Source organism: Carcharodon carcharias, chromosome 10 (assembly GCF_017639515.1).
Source record: "Carcharodon carcharias isolate sCarCar2 chromosome 10, sCarCar2.pri, whole genome shotgun sequence".
Taxonomy (NCBI): domain Eukaryota; kingdom Metazoa; phylum Chordata; class Chondrichthyes; order Lamniformes; family Lamnidae; genus Carcharodon; species Carcharodon carcharias.
This window is the reverse complement of record NC_054476.1, coordinates 143,770,098-143,796,205: the sequence shown is the minus strand read 5'-3', so window position 1 is coordinate 143,796,205 and position 26,108 is coordinate 143,770,098. Positions and strand designations below refer to the sequence as shown.

Here is a 26,108-nt window from a genome sequence, read left to right as displayed (position 1 = left end):
TCCGCTCTGCCCGTGTGCCCGCTCTCTGCCCGGGTGCCTGCTCTCTGCCCGGATGCCTGCTCTGTGCCCTCTCTGCCCGGGTGCCCGCTCTGTGCCCTCTCTGCCCAGGTGCCTGCTCTGTGCCCTCTCTGCCCAGGTGCCCGCTCTGTGCCCTCTCTGCCCGGATGTCCGCTCTGCCTGGGTGTCCACTCTGTGTCCTCTCTGCCTGGGTGCCCGCTCTGTGCCCTCTCTGCCTGGGTGCCCGCTCTGTGCCCTCTCTGCCCGGGTGTCCGCTCTGTGCCCTCTCTGCCCGGGTGTCCGCTCTGTGCCCTCTCTGCCCGGGTGTCCGCTCTATGCCCGCTCTGCCCGGGTGCCTGCTCTGTGCCCTCTCTGCCCAGGTGCCCTCTCTGCCCGGGTGTCTGCTCTGCCCGGGTGTCCACTCTGTGTCCTCTCTGCCCAGGTGTCTGCTCTGCCCGGGTGTCCACTCTGTGTCCTCTCTGCCCGGGTGTCTGCTCTGCCCGGGTGTCCACTCTGTGTCCTCTCTGCCCGGGTGTCTGCTCTGCCCGGGTGTCCACTCTGTGTCCTCTCTGCCCGGGTGTCTGCTCTGTGCCCTCTCTGCCCGGGTGTCCGCTCTGTGCCCTCTCTGCCCGGGTGTCTGCTCTGTGCCCTCTCTGCCCGGGTGTCCGCTCTGTGCCCTCCCTGCCCGGGTGTCCACTCTGTGCCCTCTCCGCCCGGGTGTCCGCTCTGTGCCCTCTCCGCCCGGGTGTCTGCTCTGCCCGAGTGTCCACTCGGTGTCTGCTCTGCCAGGGTGTCTGCTCTGCCCGGGTGTCTGCTCTGCCCAGGTGTCCGCTCTGTGCCCTCTCTGCCCGGGTGTCCTATCTGTCCGGGTGTCCACTCTGCACCTGCTCTGCCCGGGTGTCCGCTCTGCCCAGGTGTCTGCTCTGTGCCCGCTCTGCCCGGGTGTTTGCTCTCCTTGGAAGTACAGGACTGAAGGTGTTGTATCTGAATGCACGCAGTATACGAAATAAGGTAAATGAGCTTGTGGCGCAGATTGAAATTGGCAGGTATGATGTGGTGGGCATCGGGAGACATGGCTGCAAGGGGATCAGGACTGGGAGCTAAACATCCAAGGATACACATCTGATCGAAAAGATAGGCAGGTTGGCAGAGGGGGTGCGGTTGCTTTGTTAGTAGAAATGAAATTAAATCGATAGCAAGAAACGATGTAGGGTCAGATGATGTAGAATCTGTGTGGATAGAGTTGAGGAACTGCAAAGGTAAAAAAACCATAATGGGAGTTATGTACAGATCTCCAAACAGTAGTCAGGATGTGGGGCACAAGATACACCAGGAAATAGAAAAGGCGTGTAAGAAGGCAAGGTTACAGTGATCATGGGGGATTTCATTATGAGGTAGACTGGGAAAATCAGGTTGGTAGTTGATCCCAAGAAAAGGAATTTGTGGAATGTCTACGAGATGGCTTTTTGGAGCAGCTTGTGGTGGAACCCAGTAGGGAACAGGCAATTCTAGATTTAGTGATGTGTAATGAGGCAGATTTGATAAGAGAGCTTAAGGTGAAGGAACCCTTAGGAGGAAGTGACCATAATATGATAGAATTTACCCTGCAATTTTAGAGGAAAAAGCTGAAATCAGGTGTAACTGTATACAGTTGAATAAAGGCAACTACAGAGGCATGAGGGAGGAGCGGGCCAGAATTGACTGGGAGATGAGCCTAGCAGGAAAGACAGTGGAACAGCAATAGCAGGACTTTCCGGGAGTAATTTGGGAGACACAGCAAAAATTCATGCCTAGGAAGAAGAAGCATTCTAAAAGGAGGACGAGGCAACCATGGCTGACAAGGGAAGTCAGGGACAGCATAAAAGCTAAAGAGAAAGCATACAATGTGGCGAAGAGCAGTGGGAAACCAGGGGATTGAGAAGCCTACAAAGACCAACAGAGGACAACTAAAAAAGAAATGAGGGAGAAGATTAAATATGAGGGTAAACTAGCCAGTAATATAAAAGAAGATTGCAAGAGTTTTTTTAGATATATAAAGAGTAAGAGAGAGGCAAAAGTGGACGTTGGGCCGCTGGAAAATGACGCTGGAGAAGTAGTAGTGGGGAACAAAGAAATGAGGAACTGAATAGATACTTTGCGTCAGTCTTCACAGTGGAAGACACGAGTGACATCCCCAAAGTTCAAGAGAGTCCGGGGGCAGAGGTGAGTATAGTGGCCATTACCAAGGAGAAGGTGCTAGGAAAACTGAAAGGTCTGACATTGGATAAATCACCTGGACCAGATGGATTACACCCCAGAGTTCTGAAGGAGATAGCTGAAGAGATAGTGGAGGCGTTAGTCGTGATCTTTCAGGAATCACTGGAGTGAGGGAGGGTCCCAGAGGACTGGAAAATCGCTAATGTAACCCCCCTGTTTAAGAAGAGAGTGAGGCAAAAGACGGGAAATTACAGGCCGATTAGCCTGACCTCGGTTGTTGGTAAGATTTTAGAGTCCATTGTTAAGGATGAGATTTCAGAATCCTTGGAAGTGCATGGTAAAATAGGGCAAAGTCAGCATGGTTTCATCAAGGTGTGGTCATGCCTGACAAATGTGTTAGAATTCTTTGAGGAGGTAACAAGTAGGTTAGAGAAAGGAGAGCCAATGGATGTTATCTACTTGGACTTCCAGAAGGCCTTTGACAAGGTGCCGCGCAGGAGGCTGCTCAGTAAGATAAGAGCCCATGGTGTTAGAGGCAAGGTACTAGCATGGATAGAAGATTGGCTGTCTGGCAGGAGGCAGAGAGTGGGGATAAGGGGGTCCTTCTCAGGATGGTGGCCGGTGACTAGTGGAGTTCTGCAGGGGTCAGTGTTGGGATCACAACTGTTCACATTATACATTAATGATCTAGATGAAGGAACTGAGGGCATCCTGGTTAAGTTTGCAGATGATACAAAGATAGGTGGATAGACAGGTAGTATTGAGGGGGTGTGGAGGCTGCAGAAGGATTTGGACAGGTTAGGAGAATGGGGCAAAGAAATGGCAGATGGAATACAACATGGGGAAGTGTGAGGTCATGCACTTTGGCAGGAAGAATAGAGGCATAGACTATTTTCTAAATGGGGAGAGAATTCAGAAATCTGGAGTGCAAAGGGACTTGGGAGTCCTAGTCCAGGATTCTCTTAAGGTTAACTTGCAGGTTGAGTCGGTAGTTAGGAAGGCAAATGCAATGTTGGCATTTATTTCGAGAGGACTAGAATATAAAAACAGGGATGTGCTGCTGAGGCTTTATAAGGCTCTGGTCAGACCACATTTAGAATATTGTGAGCAATTTTGGGCCCCATATCTCAGGAAGGATGTGCTGGCCCTGGAGAGGGTCCAGAGGAGGTTCACGAGAATGATCCCAGGAATGAAAGGCTTAACATATGAGGAATGTTTGAGGACTCTGGGTCTATATTCAATGGAGTTTCGAAGGATGAGGGGGGATCTGACTGAAACTTACAGAATACTGAAAGGCCTGGATAGAGTGGACGTGGGGAAGATGTTTCCATTAGTAGGAGAGACTGGGACCCGAGGGCACAGCCTCAGAGTAAAGGGAAGACCTTTTAAAACAGAAATGAGGAGAAGCTTCTTTAGCCAGAGAGTGGTGAATCTATGGAATTCATTGCCACAGAAGGCTGTGGAGGCCAGGTCATTGAGTGCATTTAAGACCAAAATAGATAGGTTCTTGATTGGTTACGGGGAGAAGGCGGGAGAATGGGGTTGAAAAACTTATCAGCCATGATTGGATGGCAGAGCAGACTCGATGGGCCGATTGGCCTAATTTCTGCTCCTATGTCTTATGGTTATGGGTGTCCCCTCTGCTGAGGTGTCCATTCTGTCTGTGTGTCTGCTCTGCTTCCAGACACCGGGCACCATCCAGCCCTCTATGTGTTGTGAATGAAGCTGATTTTCCGCCTCCTGCAGTTTTGTTTTCTCACTCTTCGTGTCTAACCTCTCCATCCCGCTGGGCATGGTGGCGGGAGGGCACATTGTAGAGTCACTTGAGTCCTGTGCCTGGTTTAACACCAGGGGTGCAGCATTGTCATTGGGATTGCGCCTATCCTGCACTATCTCAGAGCCAGACAGGGAGACACTTTGACCCTCAGAGTCAGCAGCAGCGCTGGGGAAACTCCCTCCAAGTTTGTTTAAATTTTTGGATTAACGAGCACCAAGAACTGGAGAAAATGAAAGTGAAAATAAAAGTGAAATAGAGCCCGAGAGAGACTGAGAGAAAGACAGAGAGAGAGAGACTGACGGAGAGAACAGAGAGAGAGATCCTAATCTAAAGGTAAGATATTGAGGCATCAGAAATTCAGTCCCTGGACTGGGGATGGGATTGGATTATATTTTAAATGTTTAAGTACAGAACCCTCTACAGGAAGTGGGCCTCATAGTGACAACAATGAGCCTAAACTCCGAGATCTCTGAACTGTGTTGAAGAAACACAGTAATCACATTTTAAAAATTCTTTCTTGGGATATGTGGGTGTCACAGACGAGGCCAGCGTTTAGTGCCCATCCTATCTGTGCAGGGCACAGGGTGGCTGTGCGCCACTTTCTCAAACTGCGAGCAAGTTTGTCAGGCCTAAGAGAGTAGTTCAGAGTGAAACATGTTGGTGTGGGCCCGGAGCCACAGACCGGCCCAGGCAGGGGAAGGACAGCAGGTTTCCTTCTCTAAAGGGCATTAATGAACCATTTGGGCTTTTACAACAATCTGACTTCACAGCCACTTTGACTGAGAGCAGCTTACATCCAGAATTTTTTAAAATGGAATTTGAATTCACAGTCCGCCCAAGTGCTGTGCCCTCACGCCTTCCAGATTATAGTCGAGATCTCCAAATTAGTTCAGCAACCTAGCTGCTACACTTCATACCTTGTTATTGTGTGTGACTCTATAAGTTTATATAAGTGCACACAGTTATACGAGTGTGTGTGTGTGTGCGTCTGTGTGAGACATCCTGGCTATGAGCAGATGTGCAGTTCAGTGTGAATAGTGCACGAGTGTGAGTATTAATGGTAATGTATGGGTGTGCGTGAGTATATGTATGTGTCTGTGTCAATGTCTATATGTGTGTGTGTGTGTGGGTGTGTGTTTTTATACACTTGCATCCTGCTATGTCCTGATATCTGCTCATCCTGTTTTGTGCTGTTTGGTGTCAGGTTCTGATTGTGTGACCAGTGCCTCCAGTGTGTCCCACAGTGCCTCCAGTGTGTCCCACAGTGCAGCTGAGAACGATGATGGTGGTGGAGGATAAGGAGACAGTTTTCTGCAGCAACTGGTAAGGAGGTGGATTGATTCAAGCTCTCACCCATTACCTGTGACACTGTGCGACTCTAATATCCCCTCACAGTGTTGCCTGTGAAAACCAACCAGACCTTTCTCATTTCCCCCTCTCAGTCAATAATATCACTGCCAACATCTGGAGACTGGATTCATCAGTTCGATGATGGCACAGATTATCAAATGCTTTGAAAACCTGGAATTGTGTGTGTATTGAGAGTACCAGAATAGGAACGTTGTTGAGTTAGAATTGTCAGGCGGTGTGATGCTGTTTCTGTGTCATAACCTCTCCCTCCGACTTTCTGCTGCCTGTATCCTAACTCAAACCAAGTCTCATTCACCCATTACCCCTGTGCTTGCTTGACCTACGTTAAATCCCAGTTAATCGATGCCCCAATTTTAATATTCTCATCCTTGTTTTCAAACCCCTCCATGCCCTCACTCCTCAGTATTTCTGTAATTTCCTCCAACCTCTGAAATCTCTGCGGTCATCTAATTCTGGCCTGAGCATCCCTGATTTTAATCACTCCACTGTTGGCGGCTGTGTCTTCAGCTGCCTGGGTCCCCGCTCTGGAATTGTCTCCCTAAACCTCTCCTGCTTTATGTCGTTCTTTACATTCTATCTCTCTGACCATGCTTTGGGTCATCTGTCCTAATATTACTTTACGTGGCTAGAGATTTTGCTTTATAGTGCTCCTGTGGAGCATGTTGGGACATTTATACATTAGAGGCGCTATATAAATGCAGCATGTTCTATGAAGCAGTGATTGCCTGTCAATGGGCACTTGTTCCATATTCTGTCTCCAAGAGATTAACAGTTCCCACAATTACAGCCAGAACCTTTACACCGTCTTAACAGACCAGAGGGGGAGATGAGAATTATTTTTACAGCGAGTTGCAGTGATCTGGATCACGCTGCCTGAAAGGGCGATGGAAGCAGGTTCGTTAGTAATTTTCAAAAGAGAATTGGATAAATTCTTGAAGGGGAAATATTTGCAGGATTATGGGGAAAGAGCTGAGGTTTAATTGGACCGTTCTTTCAAAGAGCTGGCACAGATACAATGGGCTGAATGGCCTCTTTCTGTGCTGTATCATTCTCTGATTCTTAATACTCCGGGACATTCTGAGAAACATATTGACTTAATTTTGAATTGTAGTCAGTGTTGTTATGTTGATCAATGTGGCAGACATTTTGTGCACTGCAAGCTCCCAGAAACAGGAAATGAGTGATCAATCATTTTTCAAGCACTTGGTCAGGTGAACTCTCTATTCAATGAGCAAGAGCTCGAGATCCCTATTGTGAACTGGAGCCAGTATTACTCTGACCAAGAGCCAGCAGAGTCATAGAACAAAAACAAAAATGCCTGGAAAAACTCATCAGGTCTGACAGCATCTGCGGAGAGGAACACAGTTAACGTTTCGAGTCTGAATGACTCTTCATCAGAGTCATGAATGTTGGCCTCCCAAGATTGACATCACTGTGTTTACTCTGTTGTTCTGTCTCTCACTCTTCCTGCATGTGTATCTTTGTCAATATGGTTCTACCCTGTCTCTCTTTCACTCTTTCTGACTGTCTCTCAAGCTCTATCTCTATATGCTTCCCTCTTTATGTCTTATGTCTGTATCTTCTCCCTCCCTCTCTCTCTGTCCTGCTTTCTCTCTCTGTCTGTGTCTCTCTCGCTGCCTGTCTCTCTCTCTCTCTCTCGCTGCCTGTCTGTCTCTTGCTGTCTGTCTGCCTGTCTCTCTCGCTGCCTGTTTTTCTCTTTCCTTTTGTCTCTGTGTGTATGTATGTGTGTGTGTCTCTCTCTCTCTCTCTCTGTGTATCTCTTTCCCTCTCTCGGTCTCTCTGTCTGTCTCTCTCTCTCCTTTTGGTCTCTGCGTGTGTGTCTCTCTCGCTGTGTCTCTGTGTGTATGTGTGTGTCTTTCTCTCTGTGTATCTCCTCTCTTGCACGCTCTCTCTCTCCACGGACACGCACTCACTCTCACACGCACTCGCTCTCTCGTGCTCTCTCGTAGGTGTTCCCCTTTGCCCTCAGAGCACCTCCCCATACTCAAATTTGTGACACCAGAAATTCACACGTGTATGGCTTGAACGGAATGACCAGCGAGACAAGTTTCTTCTGATAATTCACAATTGCTTTACTGAATCACCCACAACCCCACAGTACAAAACCCAAAATTTAAAACAACCTGTTCCCAGTACCCAACACAAAGACACCACGACTCGGTTAAACTTAGAAAAACACCACATCCTGTCCTGAAACCTTAAGAAAAAATCTTCAGAACAACATCACCCAAGGAATGGCTGAAACAAGTTACAAGGTACTAGCAAAAAACACCAGATTTCTGCCCCAAACCTTCACAAAACCCTCAGACCAATATCACTACGATTTGGATGAAACTTACAATCCACAACATGGCTGGTCTGTCCAGTGTTGACTGTAGGACTGTTTTTTTTTGAAAAATATACTTTATTCATAAAATATCTGGAAGAACATTCCAAAACATTTCAAAATCATCGTCACAAAAGTATAATCAGATTCAACTTTTACACATGGATTGTGAGGTGCATCAATACAATCTGTAGGACTGAGTCAAAGTGACCAACCTCAACCCTTCTTCCAACTGCAGCCCAGATGCTCAGATCTGCTCTCTATAATAATTTAACTCAGACATGTCAAAACATATTTCCTGTTGTTCCAATATCCATTCAGCTGATTCCATGCAAAGTCCAGACAAATATAATCAGCTCCTGCTGGTTGAAACAATACAGGGTTTTCCATGGAAGATGTATCCAGAAGAATATTATCGGTTCTCATTACATGAGCAATTCTCCTGCTGCTTGAAGTGGCACAGTAATAGCACAGTAACAGCACTTGGCTCCAAAGTTAATGAGGGTTTGAATGACCCTATTCCAGTTCTATTGTCTGTGGTGGTTGAATAATTCTTTGAGTGTAAAAGCAAAAAACTGCGGATGCTGGAAACCCAAAACAAAAATAAAAATAAAAATACCTGGAAAAACTCAGCAGGTCTTGCAGCATCTGCGGAGAGGAACACAGTTAACGTTTCGAGTCCATATGACTCTTCAACAGAACTAAGCAAGAATAGAAGAGAAGTGAAATATAAGCTGGTTTAAGGGGAGGTGGGACAGGTAAGCTGGACAGAGGGCCAGTGATAGGTGGAAGTAGACAAAAGGACAAAGAGGTGTTGAAGGTGTGTCGCATTGATAATATGCCCTTTGTGCCATTGTATTGTGTAGTCAGACTTTCTTCATTGCATTAGTCAATGTTCAAACCCTTTTGATGAGTCACTGTGTTTTCACTAAATATCCAAATTAACCTCTTGCTGCTCAGCCCTGTACTGCTGACTGCAGCTTATCTTTTTATAGTTCCAATCATGAGGTCAACACATGTCCGTGGGTTTGAAATGTTGTTCCATAAATTACCCAGTTGGAGGGGATTTTGATCCTACATTCTCTCTGTGTGTCTCTCCCGCTCTCCCTCCCTCTGTTCCTGCCTCCCTGACTCTTTCTCCCTCACCCTCTTTCTCCCTCGCCCTGTAGGTATGTCCCTGAGAGTGTTACCAGACAGAAGACAGATGCTCTCTCAATCAGTGGGAGATTCAGCTCAGGGTCCACAGATGCTGATGGTCAGTTGCAGGGTGTCTGGGTCAGTGTCGCACATAATTCCTGCCCGAGTGCATCTGGGAGTTTCACAGGAGATCGAGCTGTACCAGAATACGATGACCAGTTAACCTGTGTTTTCACTCTGCAGTAAGAAGGATGTGGCCGCCTCGAATTATCCCATTCACGAGATTCACTGCAAGCGATTCATCCAGCTGTGTCCACTCTGCAATGAAGCAGTGCCGACAGCAGAGTTACAGGAGCACAGAGAGAGAGAGCACAGACAGGTCAGAGACCAATAACACACGCACAGGTAGCGAATGACGGCTGACCAGTACTCAGGCCAGAATTTTATGTCTCGTGGCCAGGCGGGGGGGCACACGCCCTGAACAGATGTGCAATAGCGTGAGAAGACGTTGGGCAAGCGTCCTGATGTCATCCCATGTGCAAACAATCTTCAGGTCGGTGGGCAGGCCTGGGTGTCAAAGCTGTGCCCGCCAACAATTAAAAGGCCATTAAAAAGCCAATTGTACTCGATTTTAGGTTGCCCGCGCAGTTTCACGCTCGTCTCATGGGCAAAACAGGCAGGCAGGCAACCCGCTTTTAACAAAACCTCATCCAAGCGCGGGATAAAAAGGGTCAGCAGCATTGCTATTGTGAGTAGTGAGGAGTCTGGGAGATAGTTTGCTGCTGGTTACTTATTTGAACTTGACAGCTTCTTCTCTGTTTTGAGCTTCATTCTTAGCATTCCTAGGCTTCATTTCAGGACTCATTGGTGTCTCCAAGCCCCCTGGAGAATTTTGACCATGTGGATCCTTCCAGGTATCAGACACCCTTCTGTTATCCTGGTAATGGGGATTGTGGCACCTCCCCTGAGGAGGAAGACAGGGGCAGAAGGGAGAGGAGGCCAGGTGCCTCTATGCACCTGAATGGACAAGGCCAGCCAGGCTGAGCGAGCAGAGGATTTGCAGTGATCGCTGGGTTCCCCAGCGTCCAGGGTGCGATCGACTGCACAGATGTGGCCATCAAGGCGCCAACGGGTCAGCCGGGTGCCTTCGTCAATGGGAAGGTCTTCCACTTGATGAACAAGCAGATAGTTTGTGACCACAAGATGCAGATTCTGCACGTCTGTGCAAGGTACCCTGGCAGCTCCCATGACACTTATGCCCTAAGACACTCACAGGTGCCAAGGCTGTTCTCTGCTCCAGCCCGACTGGATGGATGACTGCTGGGTGACACGGGTTATCCATTGAAAAGGTGGCTTATGGCGCCTCTCTGTCACCCAAGAACAGAGGCAGAGCAGCGTTATAATAAAAGTCATACATCCACAAAGGCGGTGATAGAGAAGACCATAGGTCTTCCGAAAATGTGCCTCCGACATCTGGACCATTCGGGGGAGCATTACAATACCCCGTAGAGTGGGTATTACTGATAGTGGTTGCATGCTGTGCTCTCCACAATCTAGCTGTGGAGGAAGAGGCAGCTCCACAGGCCACACAGGATGAATCCAGTGGTGAGTCAGAAGAGGAGCATGGTGAGGAGAACACTGAGGGCATGGAAGCAGTCCTCTGGATTCTTCAAGGAGGCAGGGAAACCAAGGATGCCTAGATCCAATGCTTCTTCAGCTAGGCTGCCAAAGATCTGCTTCCACCTCATGCCAGGGTGCCGTCTCCATCCCAAATGTCTGAAATGACCCTTTCATTTGAATCCAAAGTCCACTCAGTGCCTGTGCAATAAAGTTTAGAGCCACTCATGTCTAGCATTAGATACTGGCATGCCCTGCATCTACAAAACAAGTGAAGCATGCTCAGGCCATTAAGACAAAAGCAAATTCATATCAAATGAACAGAACCATATATGGTGTTAATGGCCACACCAGTAAACATATCTACAAAACATGGCAGAACAGAAGGTCACCTATGACCAATCCCTCTTGTGCACATGGTGCCTTAAACTTGCATTTGCGAGTGCTGTGTCTTGGTGACCCCGACACCCCCTCACCGGCAGCGGCATTGGAGGCAGCCTGCTGATTGTGCTGTCCTGTTGGCCTTGATGACTTTGGCAGTCGTCCTCTGGCCAGTGGAGCCTGTGTTGGCCCTCCCTGGGAGGGAGCAGCCAGTGCCATGGCTGGTATCTCCCCAGTCATCGCAGCTTCATCAGATGCCACGGTCACTGGCAGAGGGGTGGAGGAGCTACTGCTGTCATCCAGGGCATCCTGAGAGGAGCCTGCAGAGATGACAAACAACTTGTGCACCAATGTGAAGTTGCTCTGGACCTCCCTGCTTGCCATTGATGGACAGGCACCTAGCTGGGATACTGGGTGCCTCATCCATCTCCCACACTGGCACTGACCACCTGAGGTCATTGCCTGTGTGAGGACTTGCAGGTTTGAGTACAACCCCAGGAACCCCTGATTCTGTCCCTCGAGCTGCCTCTCCATGAGTGTCATCACTCTCTCAATGAAGGAGGCAGTGCGCTCGGCCATGAGGGTCAACACAGTGCTCATGCTCCTCATGGACTCCTCCACAACAGGGACCATGGTACACATACCTTCATGGACCTCCGCAGATCCTCCCGCACATCTGCTGGATATCCAGCATCTGCCACCTAATGGATGACTCCAGAGGCTCATCATCTGCCTTCGGTTCAGCATGGTCCTGGTCTCCAGCAGTCCTCCTACTGCCGGCATACTGGGCACTCACTGCCTTTGCCTGCTCCTTGAGTGAGTGTGAACTGCCCTCACCGCTGTGCAATGACATTCTAGCCGACAATCAAATGTCTACTGAGGTACTGGCGTCTGCGCTGGTGCCTGGTTCAGAGAAAGGGTGTGATGCGGGTGCGTCAAAAGCCCTGTGGTCCTCTGGCGTCAAGGGTAGCTCTTCGGGGTCCTGCTTTTGAGTGCATACTGGCGAATCTAAGGGAGAACAATGACATGTAATTAGTTTAAGTCATCACACTGTCACTGTGCATGCCAGGCATCTTGGTGGCACAATGGTGATCTGCATCATGGTGCCATCATCTTTCAATGATCAATGGGGAATCCGGGTTTCAGGCTCCCATTGATGATGAGATTACAGAAGAATGTTTGCACAATCCGACACTCTCACCTCTGTGCATTGCACTGTTACCTTCGTCAGGGAGCCCTGCCTCTCTACGACCGGCTGAACAAGGTGGGTGGTGGATTTCCAGCTCCAATGCATCTATTTCATACCTCATCGGGCTTAGGAGGTTTGGGGAACCTCCACTTTATCTTGACCTCTCGATGGTGTTATGGCTCTTGTCCTAAAAGGACAGAGGAGCATTGATTAGTCTACTCTCTACCTGAAGCGCCATTGCAGCCTGGCCAACTCCACATGAGGAATACCTTGCAAGGCACCTCCAAGTCGTGACCCTCAACCCGAAAGGCACTCAGTCCAAGCAGCCAGAGCTCACCTCTTTGGCTGGCGCCAGTGTCTGTGACAGTTGGCACTCAGACTCTTAACAGCCCTGAGCTCCACTGGGGGGGGCCTCTCCACACTGATCCATGCCAACTCGCAGCCGATCATTGAACTTTTGCAGCACTGCACCCATGTGCGCTGCACAGCATGTGCCTGCTGGCCTCAGCTGCCACCTCCTCCCAGGCTTTTTTGATCAAGTGCGGTGGCCTCCTCCTGCCATCGCTGGGTATGCGAGAGTCCCGCCTGACACCCACCTCCTCCATGAGGACCGTGAGGCACTCGTCCAAGAAACGGGGGGGGCGGGGGGGGCAAAGTGCCCACTCAACTTGCCCTCCCGCCTGATGTCTTCAGCCACCAGTAAATGAAATGATTTCCTGCACAGACACCACAGATTCTCCCCTGGCAGCCTTCAGGGAGCTGCCTCTGCCAGTTTTAAAGCACCCACCGGGTCGCCAATGGACCCGGCACCCGACAGGCCCCCTCCCCTTCCCGACCATTGAGAAGACACGTTTCACGCTGGGCGGACCTTAATTGGCCACCCAACGTGAAATCACGTTTTCAACGCAGCTGTGGCCCAGGAGCAGATTCCACATCCACTTCCGCTCCCGCCAACTTGGCGCACACGCCAAGTGTGAAATTCAGACCCCTCTGGGTCTGGGATTGGCAGCATGTGCATCCATGTCTCATTCTGATTTCCTTCTTCACTGCAGGTTCAATGCTCCCAGTGTCACAAAAAATTGGAACACTGCAAACTGAAGACTCATGAGGTGAGGGATGGTTTTCTTGTCTCTTTATCTGTGCTGTACCTGTCCTGGGAGTGTTTGATGGGCCAGTGCAGAGTGAGCTTTACTCGGTATCTAACCCCGTGCTGTACCTGTCCTGGGAGTGTTTGATGGGGACAGTGTAGAGGGAGCTTTACTCTGTATCTAACCCTGCGCTGTACCTGTCCTGGGAGTGTTTGATGGGGGACAGTGTAGAGGGAGCTTTACTCTGTATCTAACCCCGTGCTGTACCTGTCCTGGGAGTGTTTGATGGGGGACAGTGTAGAGGGAGCTTTACTCTCTATCTAACCCTGTGCTGTACCTGTCCTGGGAGTGTTTGATGGGGATAGTGTAGAGGGAGATTTACTCTGTATCTAATCCTATGCTGTACCTGTCCTGGGAGTATTTGATCCTCAGTACTGAATGGTATCTGGGATCTAAGTGCAGAGCTAGGTGTTAGAATTGTGTATAAATTGGTGTAAGATACAGTCTGATGCCCAGGTGGGAGGAGAGCCTTCCCTAGCTTGTGTCTAGCCCTCGGTGTAATTGCCATTTATATCGTGTCTTAAATGTTTTTTCACGTCCCAAGTGATAATCGCTTCACTGGAGTGATTATCAAATAAAATTTGACACTGAGTCACAGAAACAGATATTCGTACAGTTGACCAATATCTTGGTCAAAGAGGAAGTTTTATATTGTTACGATCGGTCCCCGGGCGAGGTCTTCCTGAATGGGACCCCAATTTCGTTATGTTCCCAGCTGAGGAGCAATGAACTGACGACCCTTCTTTATTCAAATCAACCCCCCCACCTGCCCTTGGTTGGTCACAACAAGGTTAATTTAAAAGATCCCTTCCCCCTTGGATACCTTTTCCCAGTCCATATGTATTTTTTCTTAGGAGGAGTCAATTTAACCAGGTTTTCTTGAGTCAAAGAAAGAGTAAGTTTATTAATTATTAAAGACCCCAGAAAGATCATAAAAACACAACACACATATACACAACTCAGAAATGAGAAGTTAATAGTCCAAATAAAAGTCTTTTAAAAGATATACAAATCAGTCTTTGGCTTGTTCGTGAGGCTTAGATGGCAAAACGCTGTGGCTGCTAAGCTGGGTGATTCCAGCAGAGCTGGCTTTGGCAGTTTCACAGTGGGTTTGGAGACATTTGGTTCTGCAGGTTGGCTGAAGAAGCTGTCCTGTTTTCTTTCTGATTGTAGCTTCTGCTGCCTTGCCTCCAGCAACAGACAAAGAGAGAGAGAGACTTCAGCTGCAACTGCCGGGGTGATTAGTTGATCTTCTCCTTGCTGTCACACACACAGCACACCACCACTTAGCACACTAGCACTGCTCTGCAGATAGCTTTTTTACCCATTTTTCCCTGTGTATTCCCATAAGAGAAAAAAACCACGTCCTGCTGCCAGAATCTGTTTCCTTTGATCTCTGACCATTTTACACATTCTGAGATGTGAATCAACAGGAGATGGATTTTAGATGACTGCTGAGATATAGTAATCAGTCTTTTGTCTCTGCAACCACAGGAGATTAAAGTTCAGTCTTTTGTATCTTTTCTATCCCCCCTTTCAACTTTCTCTGCTTGAAGAAGGCCATGACACCTTTTCAGTTGTGACATTCCATGCTCTGTCAGGACAGGTCTGTCAGTATAATCCACATAGGAATTTTACAGAAAGTGGTCACTTTACATTATCAGCCACCTTTAGCTCTGTGTCCTTGCTTATATTTCTTTAAAAACACACACGTCTTCCTTAAAAGCTCAATATGCTCATTTGTGGCTGTAATCGGCTTTCCCTGACAGTATCTTAAAGGAAGAGAGAGTTGTCTGCAGGCTTAGGAAAGGAATTCCAGAGCTTAGGGCCCAGACAGCTGAAGGTACAACTGCCGATGGTGGAGTGATTAAAATCAAGGATGCAGAAGAGACCAGAATTGGAGGAGTGTAGAAATCTCAGAGGGTTGTGGGGCTGGAGGGGATTACAGAGATAGGCTGGGGTGAGGAGGGATGACCAGGTGTCTTGCTTCCTCAGGATGAAGAATGCACCGAGCGACTGCTGAGATGCCGCTTCTGTGATCTGGAGACTCCATGTCGCACTTTACCTGAGCATGAAGAGGCATGTGGGAGTCGGACTAATCGCTGCCCAGACTGCAGCAAGTACATCATGTACAGAGACCAGGAATCACATGAGCAAAGTTGCCCGAGTGTGCAGAACGCAGGACAGGGTACGCAGAGAGTTTACATTTCTATAGCGCCTTTAACAACTAAGGGACATCTTGAAGCATTTTCCAGCCAATGAAGTATTTTCAAAGTGTAACCACTGTTGTAATGTAGGAAACACAACAGCCAGTTTACTCATAGCAAGCTCCCACAAACAACATGTTAAGCACTGACCCTCCGACAGTGCGGCGCTCCCTCAGCACTGACCCTCCGACAGTGCGGCGCTCTTTCAGCACTGACCCTCCGACAGTGCGGCGCTCCCTCAGCACTGACCCCCCGACAGTGCGGCGCTCCCTCAGCACTAACCCACCGACAGTGCGGCGCTCCCTCAGCACTGACCCACCGACAGTGCGGCGCTCCCTCAGCACTGACCCTCCGACAGTGCGGCGCTCCCTCAGCACTGACCCTCCGACAGTGCGGCGCTTCCTCAGCACTGACCCTCCGACAGTGCGGCGCTCCCTCAGTACTGACCCTCCGACAGTACGGCGCTCCCACATTACTGCACTGGGTGTGTCTGCCTAGGCCATGGGCTCAAGTCACTGGAGTGGGATTTGAAACCACATCGTTCTGTCACAAAGCTGAGACACGCTACCCACTGAGGCCTGGCTGTCACAGGGAGATGCCATCAGGGTCTGGGGAGCTTGAATGCCTCCTGTTCCACTAGGAAGCTGAAAGAGCCACTTGCCTTGTGGAGCTTGAGGCTCCCACCGGCCTGTCACTGCCCATTTCAAACACAGTAGCAGTAGATTTCAGTGAATTTGAAATGCAGCTCCTAATTGTCCTGCGGGTATCCCATTTGAAATTAAGGTTAAGTATCCTGTCTGCCCACGGCGAGACACGCCAATTCTCACTGCTGTTAAATCGGACTGCGCTCATGCGGTAGATTGTAGCCACTGTCTATCCCACTCAGAGCCTCTCCTGACCACCGCCACAGGCGTCAGTGTAACACAGAGGGAGAGCAACAAAAGTTCACCTGACTCTTTCCTGAGATGAAGGGATTGTCCTCTGAGAATCACGGAATCTTAACGGCACAGAAGGAGGCCATTCGGCCCATCGTGTCTGTACCGGCTCTCCAAATGAACATTATGACTTAGTGCCGTTGCCCTGCCTTTTCCCTGTACCCCTGCACGTTGTTTCTATTCAAACAATCATCTAACGTGAATACTTGGAATTCTGTAGCCCAGGGAGCTGTGAATGTTCAATTGTTGAGTATATTCAGGGGAGAGATTGATGGGTTTTGGACATTAAGGGAAGCAGGGATAGCGAGGGAAGGTGGAGCTGAGGTAAAAGATCAGCCCTGATGTTATTGAACGGCGAGCAGACTTGGGCTGAATGGCCTCCTTCTGCTTCTAATTCTGATGTTTTTACGGCTTCTGCCCACATTTAATTTGTCTGTGATAAAAGCAAAAGACTACAGATGCTGGAAAAAATAAATAAATAAATAAAAGAAGGGTCATACGGACTCGAAACGTTACCTCTGTTTCTCTCTCCACAGATGCTGCCAGACCCGCTGAGTTTTTCCAACATTTCTTATTTTTATTTAATTTGCCTGTGTTTCCTCTGTTTTTAGTTTCTGCCTCTCTGACGGGGGAAACCTCCAAAATTCCATGCGAGTTCTGCAGAAAGATGTTTCCTAAAGATAAGATCCTACATCACCAGGTGAGAGAAGCTACAGCCAAATAACAGGGCCAGAATACAGGGGGAGTGAGACTGGACAGGGCCAGAATACCGGGGGAGTAAGACTGGACAGGGCCAGATTACTGGGGGAGTGAGACTGGACAGGGCCAGAATACTGGGGGAGTGAGACTGGGCAGGGCCAGAATACCGGCGGAGTGAGACTGGGCAGGGCCAGAATACAGGGGGAGTGAGACTGGGCAGGGCCAGAATACCGGGGGGATAGTGAGACTGGACAGGGCCAGAATACCGGGGGGGGGTAGTGAGACTGGACAGGGCCAGATTACCGGGGGAGTGAGACTGGACAGGGCCAGAATACCGGGGGAGTGAGACTGGACAGGGCCAGATTACCGGGGGAGTGAGACTGGACAGGGCCAGAATACCGGGGGAGTAAGACTGGGCAGGGCCAGAATACCGGCGGAGTGAGACTGGGCAGGGCCAGAATACAGGGGGAGTGAAACTGGACAGGGCCAGAATACCGGGGGGGTAGTGAGACTGGACAGGGCCAGAATACCGGGGGGTTAGTGAGACTGGACAGGGCCAGAATACCAGGGGGGTAGTGAGACTGGACAGGGCCAGAATACCCGGGGGGTAGTGAGACTGGACAGGGCCAGATTACCGGGGGAGTGAGACTGGACAGGGCCAGAATACCGGGGGAGTGAGACTGGACAGGGCCAGAATACCAGGGGGGTAGTGAGACTGGACAGGGCCAGAATACCGGGGGGGGTATTGAGACTGGACAGGGCCAGATTACCGGGGGAGTGAGACTGGACAGGGCCAGAATACCGGGGGGTTAGTGAGACTGGACAGGGCCAGAATACCAGGGGGGTAGTGAGACTGGACAGGGCCAGAATACCGGGGGGGTAGTGAGACTGGACAGGGCCAGATTACCAAGGGAGTGAGACTGGACAGGGCCAGAATACCGGTGGGGGAGTGAGACTGGACAGGGCCAGAATACCGGGGGGGTAGTGAGACTGGACAGGGCCAGATTACCGGGGGAGTGAGACTGGACAGGGCCAGAATACCGGTGGGGGAGTGAGACTGGACAGGGCCAGAATACTGTGGGGGGAGGAGTGACATTGGACAGGGCCAGAATACCAGGGGGGAGTGAGGAGTGAGACTGGGCAGGGCCAGAATACCAGGGGGGAGTGAGACTGGACAGGGCCAGAATACCGGGGGGGTAGTGAGACTGGACAGGGCCAGATTACCGGGGGAGTAAGACTGGACAGGGCCAGAATACCGGGGGGGTAGTGAGACTGGACAGGGCCAGATTACCGGGGGAGTGAGACTGGACAGGGCCAGAATATCGGTGGGGGAGTGAGACTGGACAGGGCCAGATTACCGGGGGGGTAGTGAGACTGGACAGGGCCAGATTACCGGGGGAGTGAGACTGGACAGGGCCAGAATACTGTGGGGGGGGGAGTGACATTGGACAGGGCCAGAATACCAGGGGGGAGTGAGAAGTGAGACTGGGCAGGGCCAGAATACCGGTGGGGGAGTGAGACTGAGCTGGGCCAGAATACAGGGAGAGTGAGACTGGACAGGGCCAGAATACCGGGGGCGTGAGACTGGACAGGGCCAGAATACCAGGGGGGAGTGAGACTGAGCTGGGCCAGAATACAGGGGGAGTGAGGCTGGACAGGGCCAGAATACCAGGGGCGTGAGACTGGACAGGGCCAGAATACCAGGGGGGAGTGAGACTGGACAGGGCCAGAATACCGGTGGGGGAGTGAGACTGGACAGGGCCAGATTACCGGGGGGGTAGTGAGACTGGACAGGGCCAGATTACCGGGGGAGTGAGACTGGACAGGGCCAGAATACTGTGGGGGGGGGAGTGACATTGGACAGGGCCAGAATACCAGGGGGGAGTGAGGAGTGAGACTGGGCAGGGCCAGAATACCGGTGGGGGAGTGAGACTGAGCTGGGCCAGAATACAGGGAGAGTGAGACTGGACAGGGCCAGAATACTGGGGGCGTGAGACTGGACAGGGCCAGAATACCAGGGGGGAGTGAGACTGAGCTGGGCCAGAATACAGGGGGAGTGAGGCTGGACAGGGCCAGAATACCAGGGGCGTGAGACTGGACAGGGCCAGAATACCAGGGGGGAGTGAGACTGAGCTGGGCCAGGATACAGGGGGAGTGAGACTGGACACAACCAGAATACCGGAGGTGTGAGACTGGACAGGGCCAGAATACCGGGGGAGGGTGGGTTGGGCCTAACAACAGGATAAGATTTGTCAAAACTCCAGATTTGTCCTGGAGTCTCCAAATATTGAAGGTTAATCTTCAGGACTCTGAAAACAACCCAGGAGAAACATGGTAGGGGCTTTAAAAATATTTTTAAATAGTTTAATTTTTAGTTACTAAATACTAGCACTGGGAGAAGACTGAGAGTGGAGAGTCAGTCAATCAGGGAACGAAAAGTCTGTCGACAATTGACCCTGGGAAGTTGGAGCAGAATGATCAGAGATTTGAGGCAAGGGCAGGCCAGCAAGCTTTAGTGAGAAGCTATGGATGGCGTGACCTGAGATCCAACTCTCTCTCTCTCTCTTCACAGGATGGATGCCAGCCTCTCTCAGGGTTGGTGGAAAGGTTTCGAGCTTCCCTATGCCAAGACCCTCCACCCTACACCCCCTCTACCTCCTACTCCCACCTCCCCTCTACCTCCTACTCCCACCTCCCCTCTACCTCCTACTCCCACCTCCCCTCTACCTCCTACTCCCACCTCCCCTCTACCTCCTACTCCCACCTCCCCTCTACCTCCTACTCCCACCTCCCCTCTACCTCCTACTCCCACCTTTTTGATCCCCCTTTCTTTAGCCCCTTGCCCCCTCACCAGCTGGGTGCTCTTCCCCTCTCCTCACCAGGAAGCACCACCTTTGGCGAGAGTGAAGATTTGGATGAAATTGGTTGCTGTCAGATCTGTGACTGTGCTCTCCCGTTGGAGCTCCTTAAACAACATGAGGTAAACAGTTATCGGGGCTCCTATATCACTTTGATACCATTTATAACTCTACCTTAGAGGAATACATTTAATCTCCAAAATTACTCAAATCCCTGAAAACTGGTAAAGGTGAAAGAAAGATTAGCATTTTTATAGCGTCTATTGCAAGCTTGGAATGTTCCAAAATGCGTCACAGCCAATAAAGTACGTTTGAAATGTAGTCATTGTTATAAAGTAGCAAAGGCAACAGTCAGTTCGTATAGAGCAAGATCCCACAAGCTGCAATGTGTTAATTACCAGCTAGTGTTGTTCTCTCAAGGATAAATATTGACCAGGGAGATCTCCCCGCTCCCCCTGCTTTTCTTTAAAATTGTAACCATGGGGTTTTTACTGACACTTTAACAGTGCGGCACTCCCCCAGTACTGACTCCCTGACAGTACAGCACTCCCTTGGTTCTGACACTCCGACAGTGCAGCACTCCCTCGGTACTGACCCTCCGACAGTGCAGCACTCCCTCGGTACTGACCCTCCAACAGTGCAGCACTCCCTCGATACTGATCTTCCGACAGTGCAGCACTCCCTCGGTACTGACCCTCTGACAGTGCAGCCCTCCGTCAGTACTGACCCTCCAACAGTGCAGCACTCCCTTAGTACTGACCCTCCAATAGTGCAGCACTCCCTTAGTACTGACCTTCCTCCGACAGTACGGCACTCCCTCGGTACTGACCCTCTGACACTGCAGCACTCCCTTGGTACTGACCCTCCGACACTGCAGCATTCCGTCAGTACTGACCCTCCAGCAGTGCAGCACTCCCTTAGTACTGACCTTCCTCTGACAGTGCGGCACTCCCTCAGTATTGACCCTCCAACAGTGCAGCACTCACTCAGTTCTGCACTGGAAGGAATCCCAGTCACCCAATAACTAGGAATTTCTTCAGTAGGTTCAGGGCAATGAATTTCTGGCTCTGATTACCTGTCACAAATTCACTTCATATTTTCTCTCTCTCTCTTTCTTTCATGAAGAAAAAGTGTCGATTTTTTGATCAACAGCGGAAGAAAGGAATGAGACAAAAACCGATTAACGAAAGCGACCTCCTTTAAGGTTGGACCGTTCTCTGCATCAGCTCAGTATTATTGCTGCTGTTGGCACTTTTACCAAAATACATCATCTCTGCCCACATCTTATCAACATCTCTCTGGATTCTTGGGGATGAGCCAACACATTCCAGGGGATTCTCCCTGTTCAGTCATCCCCACTTTCTGGGGTCATTACTGGGTGTGTTTGTGCTATAACAGAGTTGGAGCAGCTCTGTAGGCGAGCTGTAGATTTTGGAGAGCTCTGTATCCATTGATGACAGTGCAACTTCGAGAAATTGTAGATGTTAGAAACGCCAACGGGGCAAAGGGGGTAAAACTTTAGAGGCAATTAAGGCCAATGAGTTCTTAGTTGGAAAGACTCAGCCTACGAAGAATAAAATCCAGGGAAGTGGATGACTTGGGGAGTGGAGTTTGGAGAGTTAGAAGGGAAAGGCTGGTACCCGAGTCCTGATACTAGTTCATTAATGCACTTAAACATACTCCGCCTTGGGTCAATAAACCTCATTTATTTTAAGCACTGGTCGCCCTGTCTAATTGACCACTAGGAACAGGTGGAGGCCATTCAGCCCTTTGAGCCTGTTACACAGAAACAGGAGACCGCCATTCAGCCCCTCAATGGCTGTTACGAAGGAATAGGAGGAGGCCATTCAGCCCCTCAAGCATGTTACACAGGAACAGGAGGAGGCCCATTCAGCCCCTTGAGCCTGTTACACAGGAACAGGAGGAGGCCATTCAGCCCCTCCAGCCCACCATTCAATAGGATCAGGGCTGATCTTCTACACTCAATAACAGCTTCCCACACTATCCCCATATCCCTGATTCCTCAGTCTCCAAAAATCCATCGACCTCTCAGTCTTGAATAGATTCAGTGACTGAGCATCCATAGCTGTCTGGGATAGAGAATTCCAGAGATTCACAACCCTCTGTATGAAGAAATGTATCGTCATCTCAGTCCAAAATGGCTGACCCCTTATCCTAAACTGTCCAGCTGAGGGGAAATGACCTCTCAGTACCTACCCTTAAAACTCCTTAAGAATTTTACATGTTTCAATGAAATCAGCTTACCTTCTTCTAAACCCTAGGGTATATAGGTCTTGTCTCCTCAATCTATTAACATATGAAATGGGAGCAAAAATAGGCCATTCGGCCCCTCGAGCCTGCTCTGCCATTCAATAAGATCATGGCTGATTTGTTTGTTTTTCGAATTCCACATTCCTATCTACACCCAATAACGTTTGATTCCTTTGCCTAACAAGAATCTATCTACCTCTGTCTTAAATACATTCGCTGACCCAGCCTCCACCGCTCTCTGGGGAAGAGAGTTCCAAAGACTCTCGATCCTCTGAGAGAAATTATTCTTCTCATCTCAGTCCTAAATTGGAAACCCCTTATTTTTAAACCATGACCCCTAGTTCTAGTCTCTCCCACACGGGGAAACATTCTCTCAGCATCCACCCTGTCAAGCCCCCTCAGGATCTTATAAGTTTCAAAAGAATCACCTCTCATTCTTCTAAACTCCAGTGGACACAGATCCAACCTGTCCAACCTTTCCTCGTAAGATAACTCCCCCATCACCAGTGTCAGTCGAGTGAACCTTCTCTGAACTGCTTCTAATGTAATTATGTCCTTTCTTAAAAAAGGAGACCAAAACTGTACACAGTGCCCCAGATGTGGTCTCACCAATACCCTGTACAACTGTGGCAAAACTTCCTTGTGTTTATATTCCATTTCCCTTGCAAGAAACAACAATATACTAACTTTTTGGATTCATTTACCAGACACCCAGATCCCTCTGTACTGCAGAGTTCTGCAGTCTCTCGCTATTGAAGTAATATGCTGCTTTTCTATTCTTCCTGCCAAGGTGGACAAGTTCACATTTTCCCACATTATACTACATCTGCCAAATTTTTGCCCACTCACTTAACCTATTTAAACGCTTTGTAGACACTTTATATCCTCTACCGTAACTTACTTTCCTATCTATCTTTGTGTCATCGGCAAACTTAGCAAAAATACATTTGATCCCTTCATCCATGGCATTTATATAAATTGTAAAATGTTGAGGCCCCAGCACTGATCCCTGTGGCACGCCACTTGTCACATCTTGCCAACCTGAAAATGACACAGTGACACCCAAGTCCCTCTAAATGCCAACATTTCCCAAACTCTCAGCATTGAAAAAATATTCTGCTTTTCTATTTTTCCTACCAAATTAAATAACTTCACACTTCTCTGCCTTATCCAGCGTTCCTGTCCACTCCTGTAACCTCTTTGCAAGCTCCTTACAGTTTACATTCTCACATAACTTTGTTTCATCAGTAAACATAGATACATTACTTCAGTCCCTTCATCAAAATCATAGATATAGATTGTAAATAGCTGACGTCCCAGCATTGATCCTTACAGTACTTCATTGATTCCAACCTACCAGCCTGAAAATGACCTGTTTATTCCTATTCTGTTTTCTGTCTGTTAACCAATCCTCAATCCTGCTTATATATTACCCCCGATCCCATGAGACCTAATTTTGTGTAATAAACTGCTGTGTGGCACCTTATTGAATGCTTTTTGAAAATCCATGTATAGCACATCTACTGATTCCTCTTTATCTACCCCATCCTCAAATATACTCTAATAGATTTGTCAAACTCACTTTCCTTTTTATAAATCCACACTGACTTTGCCTGCTCACACTATGATTTTCTAAGTGCCAATCACCACGTTACTAATAAAATATTCCTGCATTTTCCCCGCTACTAATGTGAAGTCAACTGGCCTCTAGTTCTCCATTTAGTTTCTCCCTCCTTTCTTGAGTAACATGATTACATTTGCTACCTTCAATCCACAAGGATCATTTCTAGAATCTAAAGAAATCTGGAAGGTCACATCCAATGCATCCACTTTACCTGCATTTACCTCTTTCCAACATCGTGAAGTAGGCCATCAGGGTCCCAGGGACTTTGTCAGCTTTTGGTCTTGTTAATTTTGCCAGTACTGTTCAGTTATTTATACTGATTATTCCAAGTTCCTCAATCTCACTAGACCATTAGTTCCCCACTATTTTCGAGATGTTTTCTACCATGAAGACTGATACAAAAGTATTTGGGATTTTTTAAAATAACACTTCTATGAAGCCTTGGAATGTTTTAACATGTTTAAGGCACTAACTGTGTAAATATAAGTTCTTGTTATTTAATGTCTGCCATTTCTTTATTCCTCATTATGATTTCTCTGGCCTCTAAGGGACCCACATTTATTTCCACTAACATTACATACCCGTAGAAGCTTTTACAATTTGTTTTTATGTTTCTTATTAGTTTACGTTCATATTCTCTCCCTTTATCAATTTCTCAGTCATCCATTGCTGAATTCTAAAACTCTCCTGAATCAATTACTGACCTATCGATTACCCCCAATGCAGGGTTACGATGTGGAACTACGCCGAACACTATCAGAACTACTCACCAATTGTAGAACGTGGAAAAACATTTGTACAATGCAAAAAAAAGATGATGGAAGGTCTAATGTTCCATATTTAAAACCGTAGCTGCAACATTAGTGAAACTTTTCATTATTGAAAGATGAAGTTGCAGTTGTTAATTTTGTCCAGAGTGATTCTAACTCTGTTGCTACTGAATAGATTCTGATCACAATGTTTTGCATTCCAATGCTCCCCTGGTCTGCCTCCCAGCCTCCATTAACTTCAGCTCATCTGAAACTCTGCTGCCCCCACCCTAACTCACACTGAGTCTCATTCACCCGTGACACTCTGCTCACTGACATACATTGGCCCCTGGTCTAGCCGCAACTTAATTTAAAAATTCTCAACCTCGTGTTCAAATCCCTCTATGACACTTCCTACCTTGTAATCTCCTTCAGCCCCAAGACCCCTCCCCAAGATCTCAGCGTTCCTCCAATTCTGGCCTCTCGCATATCCCCCACCTTCCTCGCTTTCCTACTGGTAGCTGTGCCTTCAGCTGCCTGGGCCCCAAGCTCTGGAATTCCCTCCCAAAACCGCTCCACCTCTCTCTCCTCCTTTAAGATGCTCTTTAAACCTGCTGCTTTGACCAAGCTTTGATTGTCTGTCCTAATCTCACCTTGTGTGTCTCAGCATCACATTTTATTTGATGTTGCTATGAAGCGCCTTGGGACTTTTCTTCTATGATAAAAATGCTATATAAATACAAGTTGTTGTTTGCCATTGGACTGACTGATGTAAGGGGCACTGAATAATGGAAATCTTGAAATGAATGTGAATACTTCCTGCTCTTCCCTAATCGTTTTAACTGAAGGATAGACAGGGATTTGAATGCCTTTACAAATTGCAGTGAAGGTAATGGGGGGAGAAAAGTCAAGAGAAGTCAGACACTTGCCTGGGATGTAGTAGGTCCAACTGGCGAATAATTCTCACCCGATCTATAACATTTCTGGAACTTAATATAATGTGTGAAAATGTAACCTGTTGATTGGGCGAAAGTGTTCTTGTGTCTAAGGGACAGTTAGTTTGTTCAGATATCTTTGTCATCTACTTGATTCCACTTTCTTCAAAGGGGAAATTAAATGCGAGCCCAACTTGAATCCAGCCATTTCCTGCCAACTGAGGTGGGTTAAAATGGTGGGGTGGGGACGGGGTTGGTTTTGGAGTGATTATGGCATAAAAGGAGACTCTGTGTCAGAAGATCATTGCTGCTTTCAGTGTACCATTTTTCATCACTTGTAATGAGTAATCCTAAATTCAAGAGAGGGAGAAAGCTCCAAATAAAACAGTTCCAGTCCCATGATCACTGAAGGATTTAGAAAGAATTGAAAATAGAAGGAAGCTACAAGGAAGTGGAAATCTGTCCATGTAGAATTCATCGTGTCCTTTGTGTCCTTAGATCACTAAGATTTTTTTTCTCTGAAGAAAGAAATTCAATCACACCAGGCTAGGACTTTAAGGGATCTTTAATAGACATAATTTCCTACATGGATGAAAATATTGTTGGCTGCATACCTTATCCTGTGTATTTTTTAAAGCTAAATAAATACAAATCGTGATTTTAGCCTGAA

The 26,108-nt window shown here is 48.5% G+C and overlaps 1 protein-coding gene across 2 annotated transcripts; it reads left to right on the top strand.

Annotated features, from left to right (window-relative positions):
• Nucleotides 1–809: 809 nt before the first annotated feature.
• LOC121283377 (XIAP-associated factor 1-like) lies at nt 810–26,108 on the top strand. Of its 2 annotated transcripts, none has more exons than XM_041197880.1 (9): nt 810–1,008; nt 5,175–5,293; nt 9,069–9,204; nt 13,065–13,121; nt 15,156–15,348; nt 16,914–17,002; nt 19,574–19,981; nt 20,985–21,063; nt 24,481–26,108. In XM_041197880.1, exons 2-8 carry the CDS (start codon nt 5,250–5,252, stop codon nt 21,060–21,062), a joined length of 1,005 nt encoding a protein of 334 aa, XP_041053814.1. In that variant the 5' UTR covers nt 810–1,008; nt 5,175–5,249; the 3' UTR covers nt 21,063; nt 24,481–26,108. The 2 variants fall into 2 exon arrangements, with proteins under 2 accessions (XP_041053814.1, XP_041053813.1); XM_041197879.1 differs by lacking the exon at nt 810–1,008 and adding an exon at nt 3,942–4,303.

Bases quoted from the DNA above. Each gene is read 5' to 3' on its own strand.
- LOC121283377 (XM_041197880.1), top strand. From the start codon at position 5,250: ATGATGGTGGTGGAGGATAAGGAGACAGTTTTCTGCAGCAACTG. The intron at 9,205-13,064 runs GTCAGAGACCAA...TCTTCACTGCAG, and splicing joins GAGAGAGAGAGCACAGACAG to GTTCAATGCTCCCAGTGTCA. The intron at 19,982-20,984 runs GTAAACAGTTAT...TCTTTCATGAAG, and splicing joins AGCTCCTTAAACAACATGAG to AAAAAGTGTCGATTTTTTGA.